At 44.1% G+C, this 25,330-nt stretch overlaps 1 protein-coding gene across 1 annotated transcript in view; it reads left to right on the top strand.

The window, feature by feature from the left end:
• Nucleotides 1-25,330, top strand: part of LOC149308099 (sarcosine dehydrogenase, mitochondrial-like) — a 35,335-nt gene that overhangs the window by 6,047 nt on the left and 3,958 nt on the right. Inside the window, exons 7-20 of the mRNA XM_089535074.1 lie at nucleotides 1,303-1,407; nucleotides 2,022-2,151; nucleotides 2,898-2,984; nucleotides 3,213-3,303; nucleotides 4,384-4,525; nucleotides 6,508-6,591; nucleotides 7,408-7,521; nucleotides 8,683-8,821; nucleotides 9,454-9,567; nucleotides 13,804-13,951; nucleotides 15,512-15,605; nucleotides 19,825-19,987; nucleotides 21,577-21,745; nucleotides 23,122-23,257. Of these exons, the coding sequence (XP_089391200.1) occupies nucleotides 1,303-1,407; nucleotides 2,022-2,151; nucleotides 2,898-2,984; nucleotides 3,213-3,303; nucleotides 4,384-4,525; nucleotides 6,508-6,591; nucleotides 7,408-7,521; nucleotides 8,683-8,821; nucleotides 9,454-9,567; nucleotides 13,804-13,951; nucleotides 15,512-15,605; nucleotides 19,825-19,987; nucleotides 21,577-21,745; nucleotides 23,122-23,257 (1,716 nt within the window). The remainder of the gene's footprint in view (nucleotides 1-1,302; nucleotides 1,408-2,021; nucleotides 2,152-2,897; nucleotides 2,985-3,212; nucleotides 3,304-4,383; nucleotides 4,526-6,507; nucleotides 6,592-7,407; nucleotides 7,522-8,682; nucleotides 8,822-9,453; nucleotides 9,568-13,803; nucleotides 13,952-15,511; nucleotides 15,606-19,824; nucleotides 19,988-21,576; nucleotides 21,746-23,121; nucleotides 23,258-25,330) is intronic.

Here is a 25,330-nt window from a genome sequence, read left to right as displayed (position 1 = left end):
AAGCTTCATTCCATAGAGCCAAAGGGGTATAGTGGTTAAAGCAGCCTTTCTCAATATTTTTATCTTGGAAAAAATAATCTTGAAGGCTCTCAGCTATTCAAAGCATCTCAAAGCATCTCAGATATACATAGTTGAGAGGGACACTGATGGGCACAGGAGGTCCCAAGCCATTTTTCTCAGTATTGTCAAGGCAGTAAGGCAATTTGTCTGAAGAAGGTTTATCCTTGAAACTGACACTAGATGTCCTTCTAAGACCTTCTCAGAAACACCCAGGAATGCTCATGAGGCTTTGGAGAGGCAAATCCAAGAGTATGGACCTCTGTTTTAAGAGTATAGACCCTAAAGGTTTGTGTTTGTTGGGTCTTCTCTTCTCACAGTCTTTCTCTTTCTCTCTTTCAGTCTCTTTCATTATCTCTGAAAGGACTTTGTGCTACAGCTCAGCTAGATCACTGTCTTCAGCCTTTAAGGCTGCATCTACACTGCAAAATTAATGCAATGTGACATTGCTCTAACTGCCATAGCTCATTGCTATGAAATTCTGCGATTTGTAGTTTGGTGAGCTATTTAGCCTTCTCTGGTTGCATCCACACTGCAGAAATAATCCAGTTTGACACCACTTTAACTGCCATGGTTCAAGGCTATGGAATTGAGGGAATTGTGCTTATTGTGGCACCAGAGCTGTCCGTCAGAGAAAGGCAAATATCTCACAAAACTACAGTTCCCAGAATCCCATAGCATTAAGCCATAGCAGTTAAAGTGGTGTCAAACTGGATCATTTCTGCAGTGCAGGTGCAGTCCATGAAAGATGATGTTAGGTGTGCGACTCAAATATCATCATTTCTTTTTTTGGTTTCCTGTTTGATTTTTAACACCTTTGCCCGATGAAGACGCCGGTGGAGCTTCGAAAGCTTGCATTGTGTATTTTGTGCATTTTGGTTGGCCAGTAAAGGAATCTCTGTTTTCTGGATTTGGGATGTTACTGAACTTAGGAGTCTTCCAGCTCACCTATGGAAGCCACCTGATGAGTGAACTGTAGCTAAAAAGGGCTGCTTCACACATTATGTAACAGAAGACTGAGATGTACATAATCATGAGTTGCTCATCCTAGTATTTATAGGATTATATGTTTGGGGAAATGTATTGGTTGGTGTTTACTGATGTTTTGGGTACCCATTGTAAAAGATAATGGTTGAAGACACCTGGAGATCACCAGCCCTTGGAAGGGGGATGCACTAGCCACAGAAGCGTTTTTGTTGGTCTCTTGCTCCACTTTTGATGGCTGTTCTCTCTGTGTATTTTTAGAACATGCCGAATGTTCGAGATCATGATGCCTCGGTGTATCTGCGTCTCCAAGGAGATGCCCTTTCTGTGGGCGGGTATGAGTCAAATCCAATCTTCTGGGAAGAGGTGAGCGGCGTTCTTAAGTAATAATAATAATACTTTTTCAAATGTTACTTGAAATCTCAGTGTGTGTGTGTGTGTGTGTTGAATCAGGCATTTACATGAGTTTTTCATTAGTTCTGGATCTACCAAAGACTTTGCCAAAGAGAATATAAAACTCAAGGCTGCTTTGAAATTGCATGTCAAAGATTGATTTTGTCAGGGTATATTGTCCACCCTTTTGAGAACTAGGCCTTAGTTTCATGGTTCTGAACATCTGGCTCTCCAAATGGGAGGTTTTGCCATAACCAGGCACCACCACCAAAAAGGCCCTGTCTCCTGTTTCGATGCAACCATAGAGATAAAGGCCTCTAAAGCTGACCTTGACAAACAGGCAGGAACATGCAACCTTTCAGAAGAGCCCTCCACTTCTTGGAAAGTAATGTTTGTCATACCTATGGGGGACTGATTCCCTTTGAAATGCCAGGAACTGCAACAAAGCCTATTGGGTAGGACCATAGAATGGCATGGAACCATGAACACCATTTTGTATGTGATAGTCTAAGAGAGCTCTGCATCACCATGTGCCTCCAGACTCTAAAGTTTTGCTGCCAGTACATGTCCTGCTGTTACCCTTCCAGGTGCAAGACAAGTTTGCCTTTGGTCTCTTTGACCTGGACTGGGATGTGTTTACACAGCACATTGAAGGTGCCATCAATCGTGTCCCAGTACTGGAGAAAACTGGGATTAAATCCACAGTCTGTGGCCCAGGTAAGGACACTCAAGCTCCTCTGAGAGTATGACACAGTTGTTATTGTTATTATTGGCCAAGCCTCTATATTGCCAGCTTAGCTACACATGGTGTCTCCTACCCTGGCCACCTAAGCCTAACTTTACACCAGCAGCTATACCTAAGTCTATTCTGCTGAAAATCAGGGCACATCAGGATGATGTTTCCAGTCCCCTCCCATCAAATAAAACCTTCAAATAAGATCTTCAAGATACAAACTGGAACAATTCCCAAATATGGTTGATCCTTAGCAAATGGCTCTCCAAATTGGTGACCCAAATTGGAGACCCAGACAAAAGGAGATCTGGTTCCACAAGAAACATATCCAGGCGTAACTGTGTTGGCCATGTAGCAAAATGCAACAACACCCCAAATGCACAAAAAAGCAATAACTTTATTGAGCCACCTAAAAAGCATGAAATACATCTTGCAAGCTTTCAAAGCTATACTGGCTTCTCCAAGCACAATGTCTTCTCCCTTCATCTCCATTGGCAAGGCAACAACCATGTTGGGAGAGGATAGCAAAGCGAAAAGTTGGTGTTTGGAAGGGGGAGACAGGTATGTTTGTCCCACTTGATGAAGCCTTGTCTCATTCTACTCCAAGATCTGCTGAAGATTAAAATTACAAGAGCTTCCTCCCAGATCCACTCGATCCAATCTCCTTGCGCTGCCTAAAGGTAGGGCTGAACATAATCCCCCTTTTCTCTATTGATCTCTCTACTTATAGAATCATTTACTGCTGACCACAAACCTCTCATGGGAGAAGCACCGGAGCTCCGAGGCTTTTTCCTCGGCTGTGGCTTCAACAGTGCAGGTAAGAGGCTAGCATAGTTTTCACCTGGAAAGTAAAAGGGCTATTGGTCATTCAAGGCTCGTTTTTACACCAAGAGGTGGAAAGAGAACCTTTTAAAAACAGCTGAAAACGTGGGACAATAGAGAATAAATTTGGACTGTATCTGCCAAATTGGACAATTAGATCACACCTTCCTGAAGGTGACACTTAACCACAGCAAACCTCACACTCTGCCCCTCTCTCTTTTAGGCATGATGCTTGGAGGTGGCTGTGGGAAGGAGCTGGCACACTGGATCATCCATGGGCATCCCGAGAAGGACATGTACAGCTACGACATACAGTGAGAGCAATATCATATTCTGGTGCATGTTGCTGTTGCACATTGTGCATTGTATGTTGTGATTGTGCATCATGTATTGTGCATTGTGTTTGTGTATTATGCCTTGTGGTTGTGCATTATGCACTTTGCATTGTGCATTGCACAGGGGCACCTATTCATTGAGCCGTGTTGCACAATGTTGCTACTCTGCATGGTGGTTACATAATGCTCACATAGCATATCTCATATATTGAGGGTATGTTGCATTGCAGCCCTGACCTCTTGACACAAGCCATAGAGATTGAGAGAATGCTTGCAGAAAAGAGCAGCTTTTGGTCCACCTCGTGGTTTGTATGCCAATAAGCTGTTGCTTATTCTTGGAGTTGCATGAAGAAGCAAGAGTATCATTATTCACCAGAACATAGTCCCATTCTGTAGCACAAAGCCTCATGCCAGAGCAACACCCATGCTGCCATCCTAACTCGCGATATATAATTTATTTTAATGCCATGCATTTCTGATGTGAAAAAAGTGACATGTTCTCAGTTAGTAGTCCTGAGAACATCTCTGTGTCAAAACCCACCGACAGGTTTCTTTTGTTCCATTGCCACTGGGATTCATCTCCGCAAATGCTTCGTCGCACACTAGGGAATGCGTGAGTGAAAGTATGTCTGTCATCATTAGTCTCATCAAGGCGTCTGGAACTGTGGAATTAATACCTATCAATTTCTGAAACCTGCATTTTGTAATCAGTATAAATTGTACCATTTACATAAATGGGTGTTTGCATCTCTTACTCCAGCCAGTCTCCTTTATTTATTCCTTCTGATTGGAGCTTCCATCCCTCCCAAAACACCAACATAGTCTCCTTTCCTCCAGAAGCCATGCTGATTGGAGAATTTTGGGCATGACCCTAAAAAGTAACATTTTCAAGCTTTGCTCCTTCCAGCCTGGGCCTCACAATCCACCATCAAAGACTGTCAACTCAGGCCTCCATCCATTGACCTTGGATGAAGCATCTTCTTCCATTTTCAGTTCAAAGGCCACACGTGAGGCATTGTGATACATTCCAAGGTTTCATGTTCTCTTTGGTTTCTCCAGGAGGTTTCACCACTGTCTCACTGGCAACAACCGCTGGATCCGGGAGCGGAGCCATGAGTCGTATGCGAAAAACTACTCCATCGTCTTTCCCTACGATGAGCCTTTGGCCGGACGCAACATGAGGAAGGATCCCCTCTATGAGGTCAGTCCAGGAGCTTCTGTGTGGTACTTTGGGTCTCACCAACGGAGAAGGGACCTTAGGCAGAAAACCAGTCAGGAGTATGGATATGATTTCTGAAGGACTTCAAACTCAGAGGTGTTCTGGAATGGGTTGCAGTTGGTGACTCCAGGCAACTTTGCATCACCAACACTCATAGATGTTTCAGGCTGAGATTTCTCCAGCAAGTTATTAGGGTACTTGGAATTAACCAGAACCATAAAATTGTTTGGCAGGAGAAGGAGGAGGTGTCCTCTAGCTTGACCAGGCGTGGGGTGAAAAGTTTGACCCATGGTTTCTCTCCTCCCAGCAAAGAACTCTTCCTATCTTCTCTACTTGGACTCTTGGCAGGGAGTCCAAGCTGGAAGCAAAGTGAGATCTAGTCATCCTGACAAGAGCCACTTCCCAGTGCCTCCCAACATCATGTAGAGATGTGAGCAGAAATATGACCTGAGTAGATAGCCTCTAAGTTCATTGATCTTTCTCCTAGCTGCAGTAATGAGCAGTTCAGAAATGCTTTTCTTTGGTCACTGCTCCCCACTCTTCATTCTGTCTATGTCCTCCTTGCCCACCATAGGAAAACTGAGGACATTGGAAGACAACTCTGGACTCCAATCCTTACAGGAGCCGCCCCTGAGTTGGCATAGTTTGGCAGCCATGGGCTCACATGTGTATGTTTATGATAGTGTAGGTTTGATACTTTAGTGCAGATGTGTCCAAATGTATAGAGAAAACGAAGGCAACAGCTTAAGGTGGTTTATTACAGAGCCATCAAGGATGCCAAATCAGCTTTGCATGAAATGAAACATCTTCTTTGAAAGGATTTGACAGAGAGGAAGAGGCATGAGAGTCTTTGAAAGGGCAGCAGAACTCACAGCTATTGCAGAGCTGAATATTTCCCATTCCTCTGTTCATAGTCGTGGTTTGCAGCCATTTGAGGAAATGTTAGAAGTGGGATTTTGCTTCTTTATTAGATGGGGGGATTCTGGGACATTGCAGTTCAACAAAATGAGATTTCCAAGTGCTGCCTAAAAATTTTTTAAAAATTAAAAAGTGATATCTTTATTGGTCCTTACAGTTCCTCCAGTTCAGTTCTGAGATATGTTTTAGGAACACCAGTTGTTTCAGAAAAGAATAATCTGATAGTGTAGTATCAGATGATAGAATCAGATCAATAGTAAACTATTGATGTCTTTAGGTAGAGAAGCCCTAGTAGAGTTGGTGGTTGCTGTCAAGTTGGTTTTGATTTCTATGAATGCGAAACCAAGATACTGGGATATTTACTCCCCTATTCAGTTCTTGCTAACACTTCTGGATTCTTGACTGAATGAACCCATCTGTAATGTGGTCTTCCTATTTCATTATGCCTTCCATTTTGTTGAGTATTCCTGTCTTTTCCAATAAGTCATGGTGTCTCGTGATATGTCCAAAGTATGATAGCCTCAGTTTATCTCATTCCTCATGTGCCTTTAATGATTGTATGGAGGAGGACATTTCAGCAGGTGAAGCTTGCATGGCATTTACAGATCTGCTGGAATCCCTTTTTCCTGACCAATATTGGCGGTACAGGAGCCTTGCCCTCTTTTTCATAGGGCCAGCATTAGCTACTGTTTTGGCCAAGCAACTGTGATGTTTGTAGAACAAATCTTTGTAACCCATCTTCTGTGAAGGAAGGTCCCATTGTCAGTTTGGCCCACAAAACCACCTTGGAAATAGCCTTTGGGAAAAACAATCTTTGTGGTGCCACCCCAAAGGAGAAGAGGTCCCAGGAATCTGAAGTCAAGAAACAAGATGGTGGAAGGAAGGCCAGGGATCAGGCAACAGAAGAAGAAGGCGAACCTGAGACACACATTTCACATACTGGATGTGTAGTAAGGCAGCTTTCGGCTTCTGTAGTACAATATTAGTTCCTAATTATTTTAACACTCCTTCTCTCTCTCTCTTTCCTGCTTTCCTGGACCTTGCAGGAGCTTCTGCAACAGGGCTGCATCTTTCAGGAGAGACATGGATGGGAGAGGCCTGGTTGGTTTAATCCACAAGGAGAAGCACCGGTAAGATGTGGGAAAGCTGCAGGATGGCTTCTGTTCAACCTCAAGGGTGGTAACATGCATGAGATGACATTGGGTCATGCTGATGTTGCAGAGGAGGCTAATGCATCTTGCAACAATCTCTCAGAAGGTCCCATCCCATGCTTTCCATCCATTTCCCCACCCTTTCCCTTCCTTGTTATATATATGCCCTGTGTCTTTCATTCCTAGTATAGCCAAAGTAGGTGGGTGGGCCGCAATGCTTTTCAAGGCTGGCTGCTCTCACTATTGCAACATGGGTTCTTTCGAAGTAATATTCCCTATAGTTAATCTAACTTGTTCTCTGTTTTCTATACCTGTGCACCTGATTCATTTACTCATTGTTATGAGTGGGTTTATATATAGTGTAGTTACTAATTAGTTCCCTAGCAGAAGCTTCCAGTTCTGCAAATAAAGAAAATAAGATCTATCTATCTATCTATCTATCTATCTATCTATCTATCTATCTAGGCATGCTTTAAAGCAGTGGTGGGCAACTTTGCATTAGCTGAAGCCAAATTCCCCTCCACCAATCCATCCTGAGTTGCTGCTAACATCTGGAGGAATGATGGAGGAAGGCTGCCCTTAAAACCAAGAGTAATGTCATTGCTCCACAAGACACAGGCACTGTGAGAATCTTCACACACAAATACACTTACTTTAGTGGGACTAGTCCCCTTGTGAAATGAGATTGTTGTTCCCTTGTTGTCTGTGCTGTGCTGCTGTTACCAAATAGAAGTGACTATCAAGAAGGAGGCATTTCAGTGTCTTCTCCTCTTGCCTCATTATTTTTTTTCGCAGACTTTGGATTATGACTATTATGGTGCATATGGCCAAAAAGCCCATGAAGATTACCTCTACAACAAGTTGCTTTCGGATGAGTACACATTTGATTTTCCACCTCACCACAAGATTGTGAGTACTACGCACTTGCACAATAAGACAAGTGATGATCAAGTGTCAGGGCAGCCATATGAAAAAGAAGGCAGGGCTCCTGTGCCTTTAAGGGTTGAGTGCAAGAAGACATTTCAGAAGAATTTGAGCATTCTATGCCTTTTCCTACACAACTATTAAAAGTAGAGGAGCATTGTCCTATTTTGAATATGATCCCCTAATGAGCATATATAATGGTATATTCTCAGACAGGGGTTCCCAGTCTTTCTTTCCTCCAGATGTTTTGGACTCCAACTCCCATCTAGCATAACCAGTGGTCGGGGATTCTTGGAGTTGGAGTCCAGGATCTGGAGAACTAAAGGATGAGAAACTTCATAAATGACTCACAGAAGTTTTGAGGTGCATCCAAATGGAAAAGAGCAATTTGAAATGGTTAGATCAAGAATGTTAGGTATTTTGTTCTTCTGCCCATTTTCAAACCAGTTTTGGTGTCCCTGATGACACCACATTCCTTGTGCTTTCCACTAAACCACCAGATGATCTCTGCAACAAAAGTGGTATAACACAAGAAAAATGCTGTTTCTCCTGCTATCCCCCCCTTCCCATCCCTCAATAGATCCATGAAGTGGGTCTTTGACAGATGTCTTTGCATGCCAGTTCTACCACCAATGCCAAGTTCCCTGCCAGTGTGGGAGGAGGCATCCTTGCCCAGATCTCTTTTGACTTCCAAATCCATCAAACCCACGTCGAGCCATTATTATTATTATTATTATTATTTCTTTGCAAAAAGTGCACCTGGCTGCTCATTGCTAAAACAAACGTGCTTCTTCCAGCTGAGTTCCTGAAGGAAGAGAGAGGGAATAATAGCTGATCTGTCAAGATGTCACTGCACTCAAAGATCTTTGAGTTATGGGGTGTCAAGGGTAGGGCTGCTGAGGAGGAGCCACTTTTAATCCGAACCACGAAGCAGATATTCCAAAGAAAGGTCTATATTTTAAAAAGTAAAATAAAAATGGAGATATTAAAAGCTCCAGCATGGTTCACAGGGCTTTCTTTCCCTTGCTGTGTCTGTGACTCTTCAAGTGTGCCTTTCTCATCTCTTTCTGGTTGACAAAGAAGATTCTGCAGACTGTATGCTCCATCACCTTCCCATCCCATGTGTCTGTGTTCTCTCTCTTTTAGATCAGGAATGAGTGCTTAACCTGCAGAAATGCTCTGGCCGTGTTTGACATGTCTTACTTTGGCAAATTTTACCTTGTTGGTCCAGAAGCCCAGAAAGCAGCTGACTGGCTGTTTACGGCCGACGTTCGGAAGCCACCAGGTATGCCATCAACATACTTGTTTTCAAGGAACATTGTGCCAGAACTGCCAATATGACCAGTGCAGCATTAAATGGTGATGATGACAAGAACATATTTTGTAACATTTTACATATGAAAACCAGGATACATGAAGCCAAGCAATATCCGAGTCAGGTTCGAGATCGCAAAAGTTATTAATGGGGAAGAACAGACACACTAGAAGAGGCTGCAGCAGTTTGCTTTTGCCTCAGTATACTGGGAAGGTCAAGACTTTGTCTTTTCTCTTCTCCCCCTTGCAGAATTAATTGAGCATAAACTACTTTTGCACTTCAAACTCAATTTGCACCAAATGAAATAAGCTGAGGACCAAAGAGGAGAATTGCAGGAAGGAGACGCATGCTCACATCCCCGGCTTTTTGACACAAACGTTGCAGACCTGTTTCCTTCAGGATGGACTTCTGTTCCTCTCTGTTTGTTTGTGTGTCTATGTGTTTATGAAGATTAAGCTTACCTTCAGGCTATTTTCGCCAAGGTTCCGCATCCAGCTTAATCTTGTTTCAGCTAATTTGTATCTCACCTAAAAGAAGAGAGAGAGACATGAGGCCAAATCAGAGAAACCTTAATAGATATCTTTTCCCCCCTCTGTTTCCAGGGACAACCATTTACACATGCATGCTAAATAAGCGCGGAGGAGTTGAGAGCGACCTGACCGTCAGCCCAATAAACCCTGGCACCCAGGACTCAGCACTGGCTCCAGCGTTTGAAGGTAGAAATGAATCCCACCTCTACCCCATCCTTGATCTTCAACCAATTACACTATGCAGTTTTGCAAAATACTCTGCTCAGTTCAGGTCGCAACCAGATTGGAACTCTTTAGGTGTATCTGTGCGGCAGTTTGCATCATATTCAAAGACATAGTCTGTATTCAGTCCAAGCTGAGTCTCCCTTATCTGCAGTGCTTGGGACCAGAAGTGTTTGGGATTTGGGGGGATTTTGAAGTATTTGTATATGTTGTTGTTCGCTACCTTCAAGTCGATTTCGACTCATAGAAACTCCATGAATAAGATACCTCCAAGCCCCTTTGTCCTAAATTGATTTACTCAGGTCTTGCAGGTTTTGGGCTGTGATTTCTTTAATTGAGTCTCTCTGGTGTGTGGTCTACCTCTCTTTCTATTACCCTCCTCCTTTCCTGGCATTATTGTCTTTTCTAGTGACAATAATGTGTCCGAAGTATGACAGACTCAGTTTAGTCATCTTGGCTTCCAGGGAGGGTTCTGGTTTGATTGAGAGTTCCTGCATGGCAGGGGATTGGACTGGATGGTCCTTGTGGTCTCTTCCAACTCTACAATTCTATGATTTTTTTGATGCTATGATTCTGTGATCTCTTCCTAGATCTCATTTATTTGTCTTTTTGGCCATCCATGGTGTCCTTAACACTCTTCTTCAGCACTGCATTTCAGATGAATTGATTTTCTTCACCGTCCTGCTCTCACATCTATACATAGTGATGAGAAATATAATGGTTTGGATGATCCTAGTTTTGGCGTGCAGGAACTATGTATAGCAAAACTAGCTTTCCCCCCTCTAAATCAGATGAAAGCCTTATGAAATCAGATGAAAGCCTTATGAAAAATGATTGAAGGAACTGAGTATATTTGTCTTGGGGAAGAGAACCCTGAGAGGTGAGACTCCAGCTATCTTTCTATATCTGAAGGGGAGCCATGTAGAAAATGGAGCCAATGGATTCAGATTACAAGAAGGGGGATTCCACCTCAATGTTAGGAAGAACCTTTTTAATTGTAAGAGCTGTTTGACAGTGGAGTAGACTGCCTCGGACGATGGTGCACTCTCCATCTTTGGGGGTCTTTCATTAGAGCTTGGGTGGGCATCTTTCAGAAGTCCTTTTGTGTGTATTCTTGCATGGCAGGGGGTTGCACTGGATGCTCTTGTCATCCTTAACAGCTCTTTAAATTTCTAGGTTGAGACTAAGAATGCCAGCCACATCCTTCCATTCTGTTTCTACCTACTGCCTTCTTGCCAAAGTCTGGAACTTGGCAACAGCCGCTGCTTTAATTGCTGGGTGGCAGACAGTGTTGCTGTTGGATGAGGAGGGCAAGGGATTTCATTACCTGTGAATGAAAGACCTGAACATCCATGTCCTTCTTGCCCAGAACTGCCTGCCTGCATGCCAGTCTCTCTCTCTCTCTCTCTCTCTCTTCCTCCATTCATCAGCACTTGTAACCTAATTAAAGGTTGTTTGTCCCACAAGGCCCCTCTGCAAACCAGTCAGGTCTTTATTGAGTTTCCATCAGACGTTGCTGCTCAGAGCATCCATTTGACCTCTCTGGCAGCCTGTCTTGGGCAGAATAAAGGACAATTAGGAAGAAGAAGGAAGGGGGCAAACAGCCAAACAAGTGGTTTCTTGCAATCTCTTTACTCAGTAGCAGGTGCCTAAAGGGGTGTTTACCTGCCTGACTAGACATCGAAATGTAAGAAGGGAATCCAGATGGATCAGAGAAAAAGCTACTTCAGATCTTCTTCTGGCTGACCAGGTGCTTCTAGGGCAAGGCACAATGAAGGCAACAGTCATGAGGTTTGCCCAGCCTTGCTCCAACATCTGATCCAGAGAATCATTTTAGTAGATCTGCTCCAGTTGGAGCTAAATTTGCATTTAGGCAGGGTTTCAGCCTGTTCTGGACAGGGATCCGCCGGCTGATGTTCATTTCACCATCATTTGGGACTCAAGGCTGCTCGCAACAAGAATAAAAATAGGTATAGATAAAAAAAAAACACAAAATATTCAATGCTCAAAATGCATACGCAAGTGTTAACATTAGCACAGAATGGAATTCAAAGCAATTTAAGAGCTTATAAGTACTGAAAATACATTGCTCTCACATACACACTCTCGCACTGTTTAAAGCCCTTAACTCAGTTGAGCTAGACCTGGAGAAGATCCTAAAACGTAAAGATATACAACTAAGGTTAGAATCATCCTCTTTTGATTTTTAACTCTTTTGACAGTTAAAGATAGTTGAGAGCTTTCTTCACTGCCCAGCTCCCACTTGGTGATGGAGAGGACAACAGTTGGACAATTTTGACATCTTTCTACTTTAGGATCTTGTCTAGCAATCCCCTCGAAATACCTGTGATGGCTTCACCTGGATCACATAAGGTTTTCGGCAGCCTTTTACCAGATTCAGCTGTTTTTTTTAGTCAACTGGAGCCATTCCTAGACAGGGATAGTCTGGCAGTGGTGAGACGCATTCTGGAAAACCTTATGGCTGAACTGTTCTAATGTCTTATCCATTTGGCTGCTTTTGGAGACAACCCAGAAGCTTCAGCCAGTATAAACCATGGTGGCCAGAACTGTAAGAGCCAGAGTCAGGTTCCTTCTTAGGACACCAGCAGCCTTAAAAGAATTACCCAATTCAGGGAGATCCAGACAGACTGAAAAGGCCCAGATTTTGTTCCTGTTCTTTCTGATTTCATAAACCAACCTGGAGAGATGGTATAAAAGTCTGATTGTATCAGAAGCCTACAGAAAAATGCTCAGCCTGTAGCAGCAAATTCGGTGAGCTTTGTATGCACTGTCTAAAAATAAAAAAAGCAAAGGTGCCCATGAGTGGCAAAACCATTAGCTTTGGAATGTTTTTCCCTTAGGATGATCTGCAAAGTTTCTTTCTGGGAATCCTTCACCGCCTGCATAAAGTTTCTGGGAATCTTTCACTGCCTGCATAAAATCTTATGAGTGTGTTCTTTGAAAGATGGAGTTAAGTACCCTGTAACCAGAGTTTAGCAAGTCATCATTTTTAGTGCTGAGGACTGCCTGTCCTGAAAGTCTTCGGTTTGACAGGCAATTAGCCAGAGCTATTTTGCTGTTGCAGCAGGTAACTGGCCACAGTTGGTTTCCTTAGCAAAGCAGCAGGAGGGGGGACTAACTATTCTGACTGTACTGTTTCCCAGCTCCTGGACAGAGTGGCAGGGAAGGGATGGTGATTGATGGCATCCATGTTGGTGGGACAGTGAGTTCACTTCAGGCTTTAAAGGAGTTTTCCAAGGTCCTAGCACCTTGGACAGTTCTGTCGGAGCAAGTCAAAACCTGGAATGGAGCACTGCCCCACTGCCATGGGAGCCACGATGGGAGCCGCCAGCACAAGTAGGAGTCTGTTTTCATTTGATCCAGAATTGCAAGTGTGTTTATGTTTCTTTCCAGAATCTGAGCTTTTGCCTCTTAAAAGATCCAGCGTGGTGTAGTGGTTTGAGCATTGGACTGTGGGGATCGGAGTTCGAATCACCACTCAGCCATGGAAACCCACTGGGTGACCTTGGGCAAGTTGCACCCTCTCAGCCCCAGAAAACCTTGTGATAGAGTCACCTTAGGAAACAATTTGTAGGCATAAAACAATAATAAGAGATATAAAAGGGTAGGTTTCTTGTCCTTATGTTTGGGATAAACATTTTAAAAAATGCAGGTGACATTTTTTGAAATGTCACAATGCAAGCGCTCAGCGTCATTTTCCACACTGTTTAATTGTATTTTAAGGGGGGGGGGGTGAGGGTTTGGACTATATATTTTTTAGTCTCTGGTTTGCATCATTTCCAAATGATATTCTATTCTGCAAGTTTTCTCTATGATTCTATGAATTGCGCACACATAGCCATTTTTTGAGCCTGGAGTACATGCCGACCTGAGTCATAAAGTACAAGCAGACCTGAGTTTGGCAAACTCCTGAATAAGTTTGAGATGAATTGAAGGTCTAGAAGGAATTTTATGGTTCATTCTGGGCTCTTGTGTGATGAGGGAGGCCTATTGCTCCATCAGGCCTTTCTTTCCAGTGAGATTATCTTGGCATCCATCTCATCAAATGCTAGAAAGCTTTCTGGGTTCTGAGAAATGAAAGATCTCTTTCTGCCAGAAGCAAGCACCAAGCAGTGGAAGAAAATCCAAGATTTGATAGGCGTCCTCCTTCATGCTCACCAGTGTCCTCCTCTTTCCCAGGGGATGGCTACTACCTCGCTGTTGGAGGAGCTGTGGCACAACACAACTGGTCACACATCATGACAGTTCTTCAGGACAAGAAGTTCCGGTGCCAACTGATTGACCATTCAGAAGCGCTTGGGATGATCAGCATCCAAGGACCAGCCAGGTGAGAGGAGGAAGAGATGCAGGTGCAAAATAACCCTGAGCAACCTGCTGCTCTTTTAGTCTCCTAGGGGTGAAGCAGATAAGGTAATGGTGGCATTCCTGAGGATAGACAAGGCAACAGAGGTTTGCAGGGGAGATCAGGGCAGGGGGCAACACTTGCCACATTGCTTTTCAGGTGAGACTCCTGCAAATGTTCCTGGAAATGCTAAAAGGCATTCCGTAAGTTTAGAGAAGTTTATCTGGAGGATTTTGGTGCTCTCTAGTTTGATGTAACGGTTTTTGTGTTGGACTATGACTCTGGAGACCAGGGTTTGATTCCCAGCTCAACCATGGAAGCTCTTGGCTTTAAAGGAAGGCCATGGCAACCTTCCTCTGAACAAAGCCCACCAAGAAAACCCCATGACAGGACCTGAGGCTCTCTAGAACTCAGTTTTGGAGGCTTAGACCAAGAACAACAGGTGAAGCTTTGCTTTCTGCTTCAGGCAGCAAAATGTCTGCTTCAGGTCAATGTCGGTGAAGACCCTGTTAGAGATGCCACAGCAGAGCACATCTGCAGCATGACAGGAAGCCTCATCTCCAAAGCTTTGCTTTTTCCCCTTGATGGATCTTTGAAAGCCTGTTCCTTTTGCTCTGGACAGCACCGTTTTGACAGGAGGCGCAGTGTTTTTTTGCATTGGAAATCTTAAGAGGATTTCCACTCATTATCCATGCTGTCTGAGGTTTAGCTAATTTTCCTAATGCGCTCCGTCTTCCTCCTCGCCTCTCCCCCTGCTTTGCCAAGCCTCCAGAACTCCTTGGGGACACTTGCAGGCTTGTCACACTGGATTCGCTGGCATTTTGTGACATGATGCTGCAGAATCCTGTGCCTGCTGAGCAGATAAATCCTCCGAGCCTCAAGAGATCATCAGTGTGGCTCCTGTCATTTTTCAGTGCTAGCGTATCTCCAAGAGTTTTCCTGGCATGTTTAAAGTTAGAGAACTAGAGAGAGGTGGGGAGAGCTAAGATTTTCAGTGCTAGGGGAAAGAACCTTGAGTTTGGGAAAGTTATGTCTGGAGACTGCTGCTCCCAGAATGTGCTAGCTAGCTGAGGGATTCTGGGAATTATAGTCCCGAGAAAGACAAATTTCCAGGCTGTCAAAGAATATTTTCCCGGATGTGTAAGATAGAAAGAGAGTAGCAGTGGATGAGACTCTTCTTGGACAGTTGTTCTCCTCAGATAAATATGAAAGGCTGTCTTTGGTAGGGAGATGAGATGGTTTTTAAGATGCCATTTTGAAGGATAAAGAGTCCTATCAAGGATTATAGACATGAGAAATGTGTGTGAGAGAGAGAAAGAAAGGCTGGTGGTGGGTGGGAATGGGACAGTTCTTGGATAGTTGGTTGTCATGTTCTGCTTAAATAAGCCTGAAAGGTTGTCCTTGGCAGGCATATGGGAAGGTCTTCAGTGACACCATTTTGAAAAACTAACAGCCTTATCAGGGAGCAAGTAAGAGGGAACTGGACTGTTCTTGGACTGTTGATTGAGGTATTCTCTTCACAATGGTTTTCCCCCTTCTTCACAGCCGCGAAGTCCTGCAGGAGGTTCTAGACACGGATCTCAGTGACAAGGCTTTCCCTTTCTCCACACACAAGCTGGTGAAGATAGCAGGTTGCACGGTAGGCCTCTGCATCCTCCCATCCACCTGACACCTCATCCGGGAACCTTAGTGACTTTTCCCCAGGTTATCAAAAGCCTCCATTAACCTCTATTTCTTCTTGAAAATCTTTCTGTTTTAAGATGGCATACAATAGATGCAAGTAAACTAGAGTGTCTTGGGGTTTCATGGCCGAGTGGGGAATCGACACCTGGTCCCCAGAGTCATAGTTGGTACTTAATGCTGAATGGCATCACAAGGACCATCTCTAGATCTCAGATTTTGTCCTGGAAACCTACGGGCAATCCTGAACTGGCAATCTTAGTCCACACAATACTATAAATCAGGGCTGGGAGACTGTAGTGGGCTTGGAAGTCAATTTTGTTCTCTGGGACTCTCCAAGAGTCCCAGAGACATGCCCCAAACACCCCTAGAACTGGCCAGAAGTCCACTTCTGGTTTTTCCAAAAATGGGGATAATTTTTTCATATTGGACTGCAAGGGGAATCCTGCAACCTATAAAATTATTGTTCTTTGCAACTGCCAAGAGAGACAATTCATTCATTTTATTGTGCCAGGAAAAAAAAAACAGACAACCATGGAGGAGTCTACATGCAAAAAACAGCCTTGGTGGAGGGTCACGTATGGTCCCAGGGCCACATTTTGCCCATTCAAAAAACACCTGAGAAGGCTGTGTGTGTTTTTTGTGTTGTGCAGAATGTGCTAAGCTGAATGGGGAGGGTTTCTTAAGTCCCACATGTTGGGATGCTGGTGTCTCTGGAGGTTTATCTGGCCAGGAGGTAGAACTTTCCAGAAGGTCACACTCACCGGTCCATCTCCGAATGCTCCAGCTGCTGGTCTCCAGTCCAGGCATGTGTTTTTCATGAAGATAACTGGCTTCCTAGCCAAGCAGATGTAGGAAAGTGGGAGAGGCAGGGAAGGAACCACACACAAGTCTCTGTGACCCCGTGGGAGGAGGACACCACAGATTTTAATCATGATAAAGCACCTCAGATGACATGACAGGTCCGCCATGACCTCAGCCATCCAGTATGCACACTCCACAGACGCAGATCCAAGAAAGAAAACCAGACGGTCCATGTGTATCACTTGGAGATTGAGGGAAGCTCGCTTGGATGACCCTTCCCAGCTCTTAAATGTGATTTCTTCTTGGATGTGTCATGGAAGGAGGTCCCTGCAGCCCAAAAGATCCCAAGAAAATAATGTGGGAATCTTTTTTTATGTGTGTGATTTCCTCCAAATCATTGCCTTGTCTCACCCGGCAGAATCCTCTTGTCTTCTTGGTGGCTTTCCAATAGGGCCAGCGTGGTGTGGTGGTTTGAGCATTGGTCTATGACTCTGCAGATGAGGGCGCAAATCCCATCTCAGCCATGTAAACCCACTGGATGATCTTGGGCAAGTCACATTCTCTCAGCCTCTGAGAATGGCAATAGCAAACCCTCTTTGAACAAATCTTGCCAAAAAAAACCCCATGATAAGGTCGCCTTTGGGTCACCATAAGTTGGAAGTGACCATCACCTTCATATGCCCACAGAGCCTTACAACCGGTCAAACAACCAACAAAGGATACATGCAATGCAATATTGTATTAGATTGGATTGGATACATGCCTTTAGCAGAAGTAGGTGGTGGTTTCTTGATTTTCTGACCATGGACAGACAGCAATAGACAGGACTACACCTGTTGAATTTCTGCCTGCTGGGAAAGTTAAAGCGTCATCCAGTTGGGGTTGGAAGAGGGAGAGATGGCAGCCACAGAGATTAGGTGGTGGACTGAAGAAAGACAAATGAGGGTGTGATTCTAACACACACACACACACACACACACACACACACACACATCCCAGCCAGCCAGCTGCCATCCCATCTTACTTCTGCTAAGACAGATCTGCATTAAAAGTGACTGGAGTATAATGCCATCTTTTGAAGAGCGACTCCCTCTGCAACAATAGAGTAGAAAATAGAAAAGGTATTGTGAGTTTATTTTGGGATCCCTGACAATAGAGTTGCACACCAAGAGCTGTCACCATAGTCCTGGCAGTGCAGTGTAACACTGGAGGTTGACATCGTGTGGAACTTTGCCAGGCAAGAGAGTGAAGGGAGTTGAACCATTTCCCTTTCCACTCTTTAATCCACCGGAGATTGGGTTGATGAAGCTACAGCCGAAAAATAAAGGTGATGGCCAGACTTTTCAATATATATATATATATATATATATATATGAAAAGCAAAAAAGCAGACACTGAAACATGCCAGCAGCAGGAAAATGTGAGCATCACCAAGTCATCTTGAGGTTGCAAATGTTTCTTGCACTCAAGGCACGGTGAGGACACTTCATCTTCAGCTTGCTATAACTGAGCCAAAGGGTTGCTCTTGTAACTCTTCGTGGGAGGTTGTGTGGTAACATGCCAGGCACGCTGACATGTCGTCACCCTGGCAGCCTACACAGTGTTCACTTCCAAGGCAAGAATGGAAATTGGTGCATCATCTGACAGAGGAGGAAAGCCATTGTGCAGACATCAGTTCCTCCCAGTTGGAGGCTTCCATGTTAGGAGTACAATGGATCTGGTTTGGGTTATATTACAGACTTTAAAAGAGCTATCCAAAGCACTGAACCTGTTTGGAGGCTAAAGTTCAACATGTTCAATGGCTCGTGGGGATTTATAGGTGCTTGGATGGCTCTGCAGCAGTGGTTCTCGACCTTTGGCTCTTCTAATGCTTTGGACCTCAATGCCTAGAAGTCTCAGCCAGCTTGCCCAAATGATCAGGTATTCTGGGAGCTGAAGTCTCAAATGCTTGGGAGGACCCAAGGTTGAGAACCATTGTTCTGAACCTGTGTTTGGAAAGGTTTATCACAAACATGCACTCCAAACTCCCCTAGAGAGAGAATATGCACTCTATCATAGAGTTTCAGGCTATCTCCAACACAAACCACCACTTCTACATGGCTGGACTCTCCACCACTTTAGTTTTCATGTGTTTGTGGTGACTTGGGGGAAATGCGGGAATTTCAAGGGCCAAAAATGTGGGCTTGGGGCTTCAAATAGGCCACCGGCCACATTCTCTCCATCCTTGAAGCCTGGAAACCAAGACCCTCTTCCACATGGCTATTGCCAGTGTCTGAGGTAGACTACCAAAGAAAGCATGACACCCAGTACAATCTTGGGTTATTTCCCTCATTTCTAAGTAGTAGTAGAAGAAACATAACTGTTCTTATACTATAGGGTGCTCAGGGTTTGTTGAAGAGATTAGAACGATGCCATTTGGTGCTTTGAGATCTTGACATGCACTCAGCATCGGCTGAGGGGAGAAGCCACATATGGCCAAACAACACTTGTCACTGACACTTCCTGCCATGTCTTGCTTTGTCTCCTGTTCTTAAGCAATAGATTTGAATAACTCTTCTCCGTTATGAGCCATGAATATTTCATCTGGCTAATCTAGATTAATGCACCGTGTCATGTTAAATGAGCATCTCTGGAGAAGGCTCAGACTGAGCCGAGCTGACAGCTCCATTTTGCAGAGCGGCTGCTAGCAGGGGATCATAATGTTCCCCTACCTTACACAGGGACATGCGCACACATGTGCCAGGGGGCCCCTTTGTACTGGTCTTATTGTCACTGTGTTGTTGTGTTCCAGAGATCTGATGGGACTTGAGGCTGTGAAATAAATCTGCTAGTTTAAAAATGCAAGGGTTTTCACATAACTGGAAGAACAACGGATGAAGTAGAACTGCCTGCGTAATGTTCCATTGTGTTAACTCAATTGTTGTGGAAATGCAGAGTCATATGGCTGTGCCACCAATTGGCCCACCATCAGAAGGTTAAGACCTAAAGCTACCCTGAGATGGGCTATGGGAATATCAGGGAGAAAACAAGTAACTGGACAAAAATCCTAGATGTGCATATGTGAGAGAGAGAGAATAAGAGAGATAGATTAGTGTTCTGGGAATTTAGAAGGGAAAGATTTCTAAAAGTCAGTTTAAATTATTACCAGAACCCATTTATTTGGCATGTGGCCTAAAGGAATGGGAGATCTTGAGGCAGTTGTTAGTGATGGAAGTGCAACAGTCACAGACTAGGATATATGGGGGGAAAACAAGGGTGAGCATTGAACTAGGCACCTTTTTTGGAGACAGTTCATTTGCAATTTCACACTGACCCTTCTTCTTCCTTCCCTCTTTCTCCTCCTCCTATACCCTCTTACTGTCTCCATCCTCCAGGTCCGTGCCATGAGGTTGTCATTTGTGGGAGAGATGGGATGGGAGCTCCACGTCCCCAAAGAGCACTGCGTGAGGGTCTACCGTTTGGTCATGAAAGCTGGTGCCAAGCATGGCATCATGAATGCAGGCTACAGAGCCATCGATTCACTCAGCATTGAGAAAGGTTTTTGGAAGGAAGCATTTATTTCTGTTTGCAAGGGGTGGGTGATGACTGCTGCCAATGAATATATAATCCAGAGTTTGGAAAGGTTACTTTGCCAGTTATTACAGCTTCCAGAGTGCCTCAATCATTGATTCTGAATTGATAATTCTGTGAGCTGAAGTCCAAATTTTGTAAAGACCTTTGTTATTGTCCAAGGATCCAGAAGTAACTGCAGAGAACCTTTATTTTATTTCATTTTTTCCCTTGAAACTGACCTGTTCTTTGAAAGTCTCTGTCAAACCTGAAATGGAAAAGAAGTGTATCCTGAAATCCTGCTTGAATTCCTGGCTTATCTGCCTGGATAATGCTGGATAATCACATCCCTCTGAAAGTCATGAGTGCTGCCATTTTGGATCATGCTAAGCCTTCTTAACCACCGCAACACACCAGGACTATGCAAATGGAATCAAAATACTGGCAGCAAAACTCAAGAGAAGGGAAATGTGCCAAGATCCATTGAGGAAATGAAGGGAGGCATCTCAAAACCATTGCTAAAATTGTTGCCATATTTTCGGAGCAAAAACAGACAAGGAGGCCACATGCGAGTCATGGGTCTATTATTGGTAACCCAAATTTTGGCCCACTAAAGGAGGAGGAATGGATCCTAGAGCAAATCAGGCCTGACCTCTAACTAGAAGCCAAGATGAGCAAACGTGGCTGCCATGTTCTGCACTAACGTAAGTTTCTGAACTTGGCACAGAGGTAGCCCAATATACAGTATGTTGCAAAAGTCCAGCCTTGAGTTTACCAGTTTGTAGCCCTAGTCATATCTTGATTCTGTCTCTTGACCAGGGCTTCCATAGGATCATCAGTGATAACAGCTATAAAACTCTGTAAGGCTTTTTGGAATCCTGAAGAATCCTTTAGTCTTTAAAGGTGGGCCATCTTTATTGTCATAGGAACAGACAATAGTTGTGACGTTAACTCTGACCAGAAAATTATCTGTCCATGACAACTCAGAAGTATTAATCACCTCTGCCCATAGATCCATCTGCTCCGAAATGAAAACACCATCAAGGGTATGATCTCCTGAGTGTATGGACTGTGAAACCCATTGGAATAGGCCCATGTTTGTCATGGACATCATGAACTCCTGAGCTGCATCCGACAGAGTGGCCTCAAATGGGATGTTGAAGTCGCCCAAGACCAAAAGTTTGGACAACTCCAACATCAACTCCAAGACAAGTGCTGTAGCTCAGCCAGGAGGTCTGATAGGCAGCAAGGTGGCTGGGACACTAACAGAATTCCATCTATCCCTGTTCTTCAGACTCAGGTATAGACCTTCAGTGTAATTCAATTTCCAAATAGGTAGTCTAATCAGGTTAAGATCATCTTTATAGACCACAGCTACTCCTTCCCCTTGTCTATTTTTCCTCACCTGCTCACTAACACAGTAGCCCACGTTGCATGCCAGGTTGGCCTCCTCATTCACAATAGTCTTTTAAAACTATGCAGTTTTCAAGTACTTTTTCACAGCACAAAGTAAATTGCTTTGAAAAGCTCATTGCTTCCTTCAAGAATTAAAATGTACTGAAGAATTCTATCCCTAGGTTACAGACACTGGCATGCAGACCTCCGGCCTGATGACAGTCCCCTTGAGGCAGGCCTGGCCTTCACATGCAAGCTGAAGTCGGAAATCCCTTTCCTTGGGCGTGAAGCTGTAGAAGCCCAGAAAGCAGCCGGAATATCCCGCCGTCTCGTCTGTTTCACCATAGATGAGTGAGTAGTACGTAGCAGACATCGCTAGCCTGAATCCTATTATTAGTCCCAACTAGAATCATTGAATCAGTTCAATGTTGAATTGGCGGTGGCAGTGATGTTGCGTGCCTTCCAGTCATTTTCAACTTATGACCACCCTAAGGCAACCCTATCATGGGGTTTTCTTCGCAAGATTTGTTTAGAGGAGGTTTGCCATTGCGTTCCTCTGAGGCTGCAAGAGTGTGACTTGTCTAAGTCACCCAGTGGGTTTCATGGCTGAACAAGGAATCAAATGGAGGTCTCCAGAGTCATAGTCCAACACTCAAAGCACTACACCACACTGTCTTTACATATTGAATTAGCAGTCAGCAATAAATCTGTTGAGCACAGGATGCCATGTCTGTCAAAACATGTCAGATTAGATTTATTCTGCAGTGTAGATGCAGCCCAAGAGTCATTGTGGTTTAGTGGTTTGTGTGTTGGACTAGGACTCTGGGAGACCAAAATTCACATCCCATTTAGTCATGGAATCTCACTGAGCGATCTTGGGCAAGTCACATTTTCTCACACTCAGAAGGTGGCAATGACAAACCTCCTCAGAATAAAACTTGCCAAGAAAACTCTGTGATAGAGCCAATTTAGGGTTGCCATAATTCAGAAAGGACTTAAAGGCATGCAACCACGACAAGCATCCTGTACTATTTGATTCTTATGATTGATATTAGATAGTATATAATAATTGGCATGTCTTCTTAATTCCACCACTGGCTTTATCTAAAGGTTATTGAGCAGTGACCTTCCCCTTTTAACAATATCTGACAGTCAATGTGCAACATTATTAAGCACTGGCTGTATTTTGTAATGACCTGCAGCAGCATTGGAGCATTTCTGGCCATATCGGAAGTCTGGCAAAACAAGCATGAGATGGTAACAGCCCTTGAATCCCAAGGCAAAGTTTTCATACAAAACATGTGATTTCAAAGGGCATTTGAAGTGTGAACAATTAAAGAAAAAGATAAGTAAAAGTATATTTGCAAGAGGGAAATTTTCTCTACTCCCTACTCTCTCTCCCCTTCTCCTGAAGTTTGAATTAAATTAGTGTGAGCTACTGTAGGATCATAATAATGCTTTCAGGACTTATCTAAAGTACTGAATGGTACACCCAGAGCAATTTCAACACCATGGATGGATATGGGAATAAAAACCTAGAATAAAATGTACCTTGAATAGAGTCACCATATCCTGTAATATGGAAACCATTGTGTGGAATCCAGTCCCCAAAATAAGTAGAGTACTTTGGACAGCTCCTTAAAGCTCAGAGCAGATTCACTATGCCACTGGCACATTATACCCAACTATTTACATCTCTGACATATTGTTTTGTCTGGGTCCCATAGAAAGGTGCCCATGTTTGGGTTGGAAGCCATCTGGAGAAACAACAAAGTTGTCGGGCATATCCGCAGGGCAGACTTTGGGCATGCTATCAACAAAACAATCGCCTATGGCTACATCCGGGATCCTGATGGAGGACCGGTGAGTATGGCAATGTCTCACATGAAGATGCAGGGAGATCTGGGCAAGGAACCTTCTAAGATAGTCATCTCTCCACTTGTATAGAGGCTAGAAGTACCCCAAGGGCCATCCATTCCAACCCCCCACCATGCAGGAAACCACAATCAAAGCATCCGTGACAGATGGCCATCCAGCCTCTGTTTAAAGACCTCTAAGGAAGGAGACTCCTCTACACTCCGAGGGAGTGTGTAGCACTATAGGATCACCTTAGAGTCATCATAAGTTGGAAATGACTTGAAGGCACACAACAACAACAACAACAAAGACAGCTATTAGCATTCCAAGAGGTTAAAATTAATAGAAAATCAGGTGTATAGAAAGGCTTCATAAAATCAATTAGGCCCCAGAATTGTCTGTTGTGTTCCTCAACCCTGGCTAGTAAGCAGTTGCAGCAGCAACTCAGAGCTTTTCAAGGGTAGGTCTTGAACATTGCACAAGGAGGTAATGAATAGCTCCTTCCACAACATCCCAAATAAGAGGTGTACATGCATAACTCCAGGTTGCATACACATATGTCTCCAACAGGATTCCAGCTAACCAACAGCTAGCCGGTGGTCTTCAGTTCTACCATTCATAGCTGCTCCTGTGTCTTTTCCCTTTTCTTCAGCCTTTCTCATGTTCAGAAGGAGAAGCGGAGCCCTCCAGCATTGGAATGACTCTAGCAACTGGGGGAAGAACTTTTGCTAGTTATTCCTGTGCATTGGATTGCTTCTGTTTCCCTCTCTTTGCTGGCAGTCTCCTAATGTGACAGGCAGCCTGGAGCAAAAAGAGAAATCTTGGCCTTGAAGTAGTAGTGGGGGAAGAGGAAGGACAGAGTACTAGGGATGTGTTGGTGAAGCTGAAAACTCTTGACAGTTTGTTTGGGACCAGATGGATGTGTCCAAAGGGCTCGGGACTAGGAACACACTCCACAGTTATGAAACAAAATAATATCGGTTTGTCTATAGTTTGTTTTTAAACCGGGCCAAGTCCTTCTGTGAATTCAGGGGCTATCAGTCAAATATAAGTGGGTTTTCCCACCTTGGTTTATCATCCTTGAATTGAAAGATCAGTGAAATAATATTGGCAAAGCATCTAAAAACCCTTTTCGAGATATTGGCCAAGACGTTGCAATGGGAGATGGGTATCTGGCATGTAGCTACAATTTTCTCCCAGTGGGAGTTCCCCACTACCCACCTTTTCAATGTGGCAGCCTCCCCAAACATCTATTTTTGTGTTGGTGGAGTGAAGGGGGGAAAGCAAAGATGCATCCAGCTAATTGTCTCTGGATTCTGGTCTGAAGGATCTATCGAAGGTTCTGCCAAATAGTTGCAGCATCTTAGCAGCTCTTTAAGCTTCAGACCAAGACCTAGACCTAGACCGGATTCGCTGCCCCACTGATGTAGAAGCCCCCTCGGCCACCTTTATGTACGAGCCACCTTAACAACATTATTAATTTTCTTTTCCAAATTATCTCTCAAAAATTATATCATTTTTGATATCCACATAAAATATCTTGGAGGTGACAGAAGCCCTGGTATTTGTCAGGAGGGCCCCCTGCCTCAAAAAACCACTAGCATCACTCTGGGCAATGTTGTGTTGTTATTGCTGTGTGCCTTCAAGTAGTTTTTGACTTATGCTGACCCTAAGGGTAACCTATCACAGGGTTTTCTTGGCAAGATTTGTTCAGAGACAGTTTGCCATTGCCTTCCCCTGAGGCTCAGAGACCGTGACTTGCCCAAAGTCACCCAGTGGGTTTCCATGGCTGAGTGGAGGATTCGAACCCTGGTCTCCAGAATCATAGTCCAGCATTCAAACCACAATGGCTCTCCGGGCAACCCACAATTGAAGCATGCATGACAAGGGCTCAGCCTCTCTCCAAGTGAACCCTGATCCCGTTGTGCTGCTACTATCATACTTTTTCCTCCTCTCAGTAGGAAACTGGGCACTCAGTGTGCCCTGTAGAAATGCACACAGCTCATTGACCAGATGTTCAATGGGTGGGAAGGATAGCGGGCTTACTTTTCCCAGCCCAACAGCATGATAACTCAAGTC

Source organism: Sceloporus occidentalis, unplaced genomic scaffold, assembly GCF_023333645.1.
Source record: "Sceloporus occidentalis isolate IW3139 unplaced genomic scaffold, rSceOcc1.0.p SCAF_8, whole genome shotgun sequence".
NCBI classification, from domain to species: domain Eukaryota; kingdom Metazoa; phylum Chordata; class Lepidosauria; order Squamata; family Phrynosomatidae; genus Sceloporus; species Sceloporus occidentalis.
Note: the sequence above shows the minus strand (reverse complement) of the source record. Positions and strands in the feature narration are given on the sequence as shown.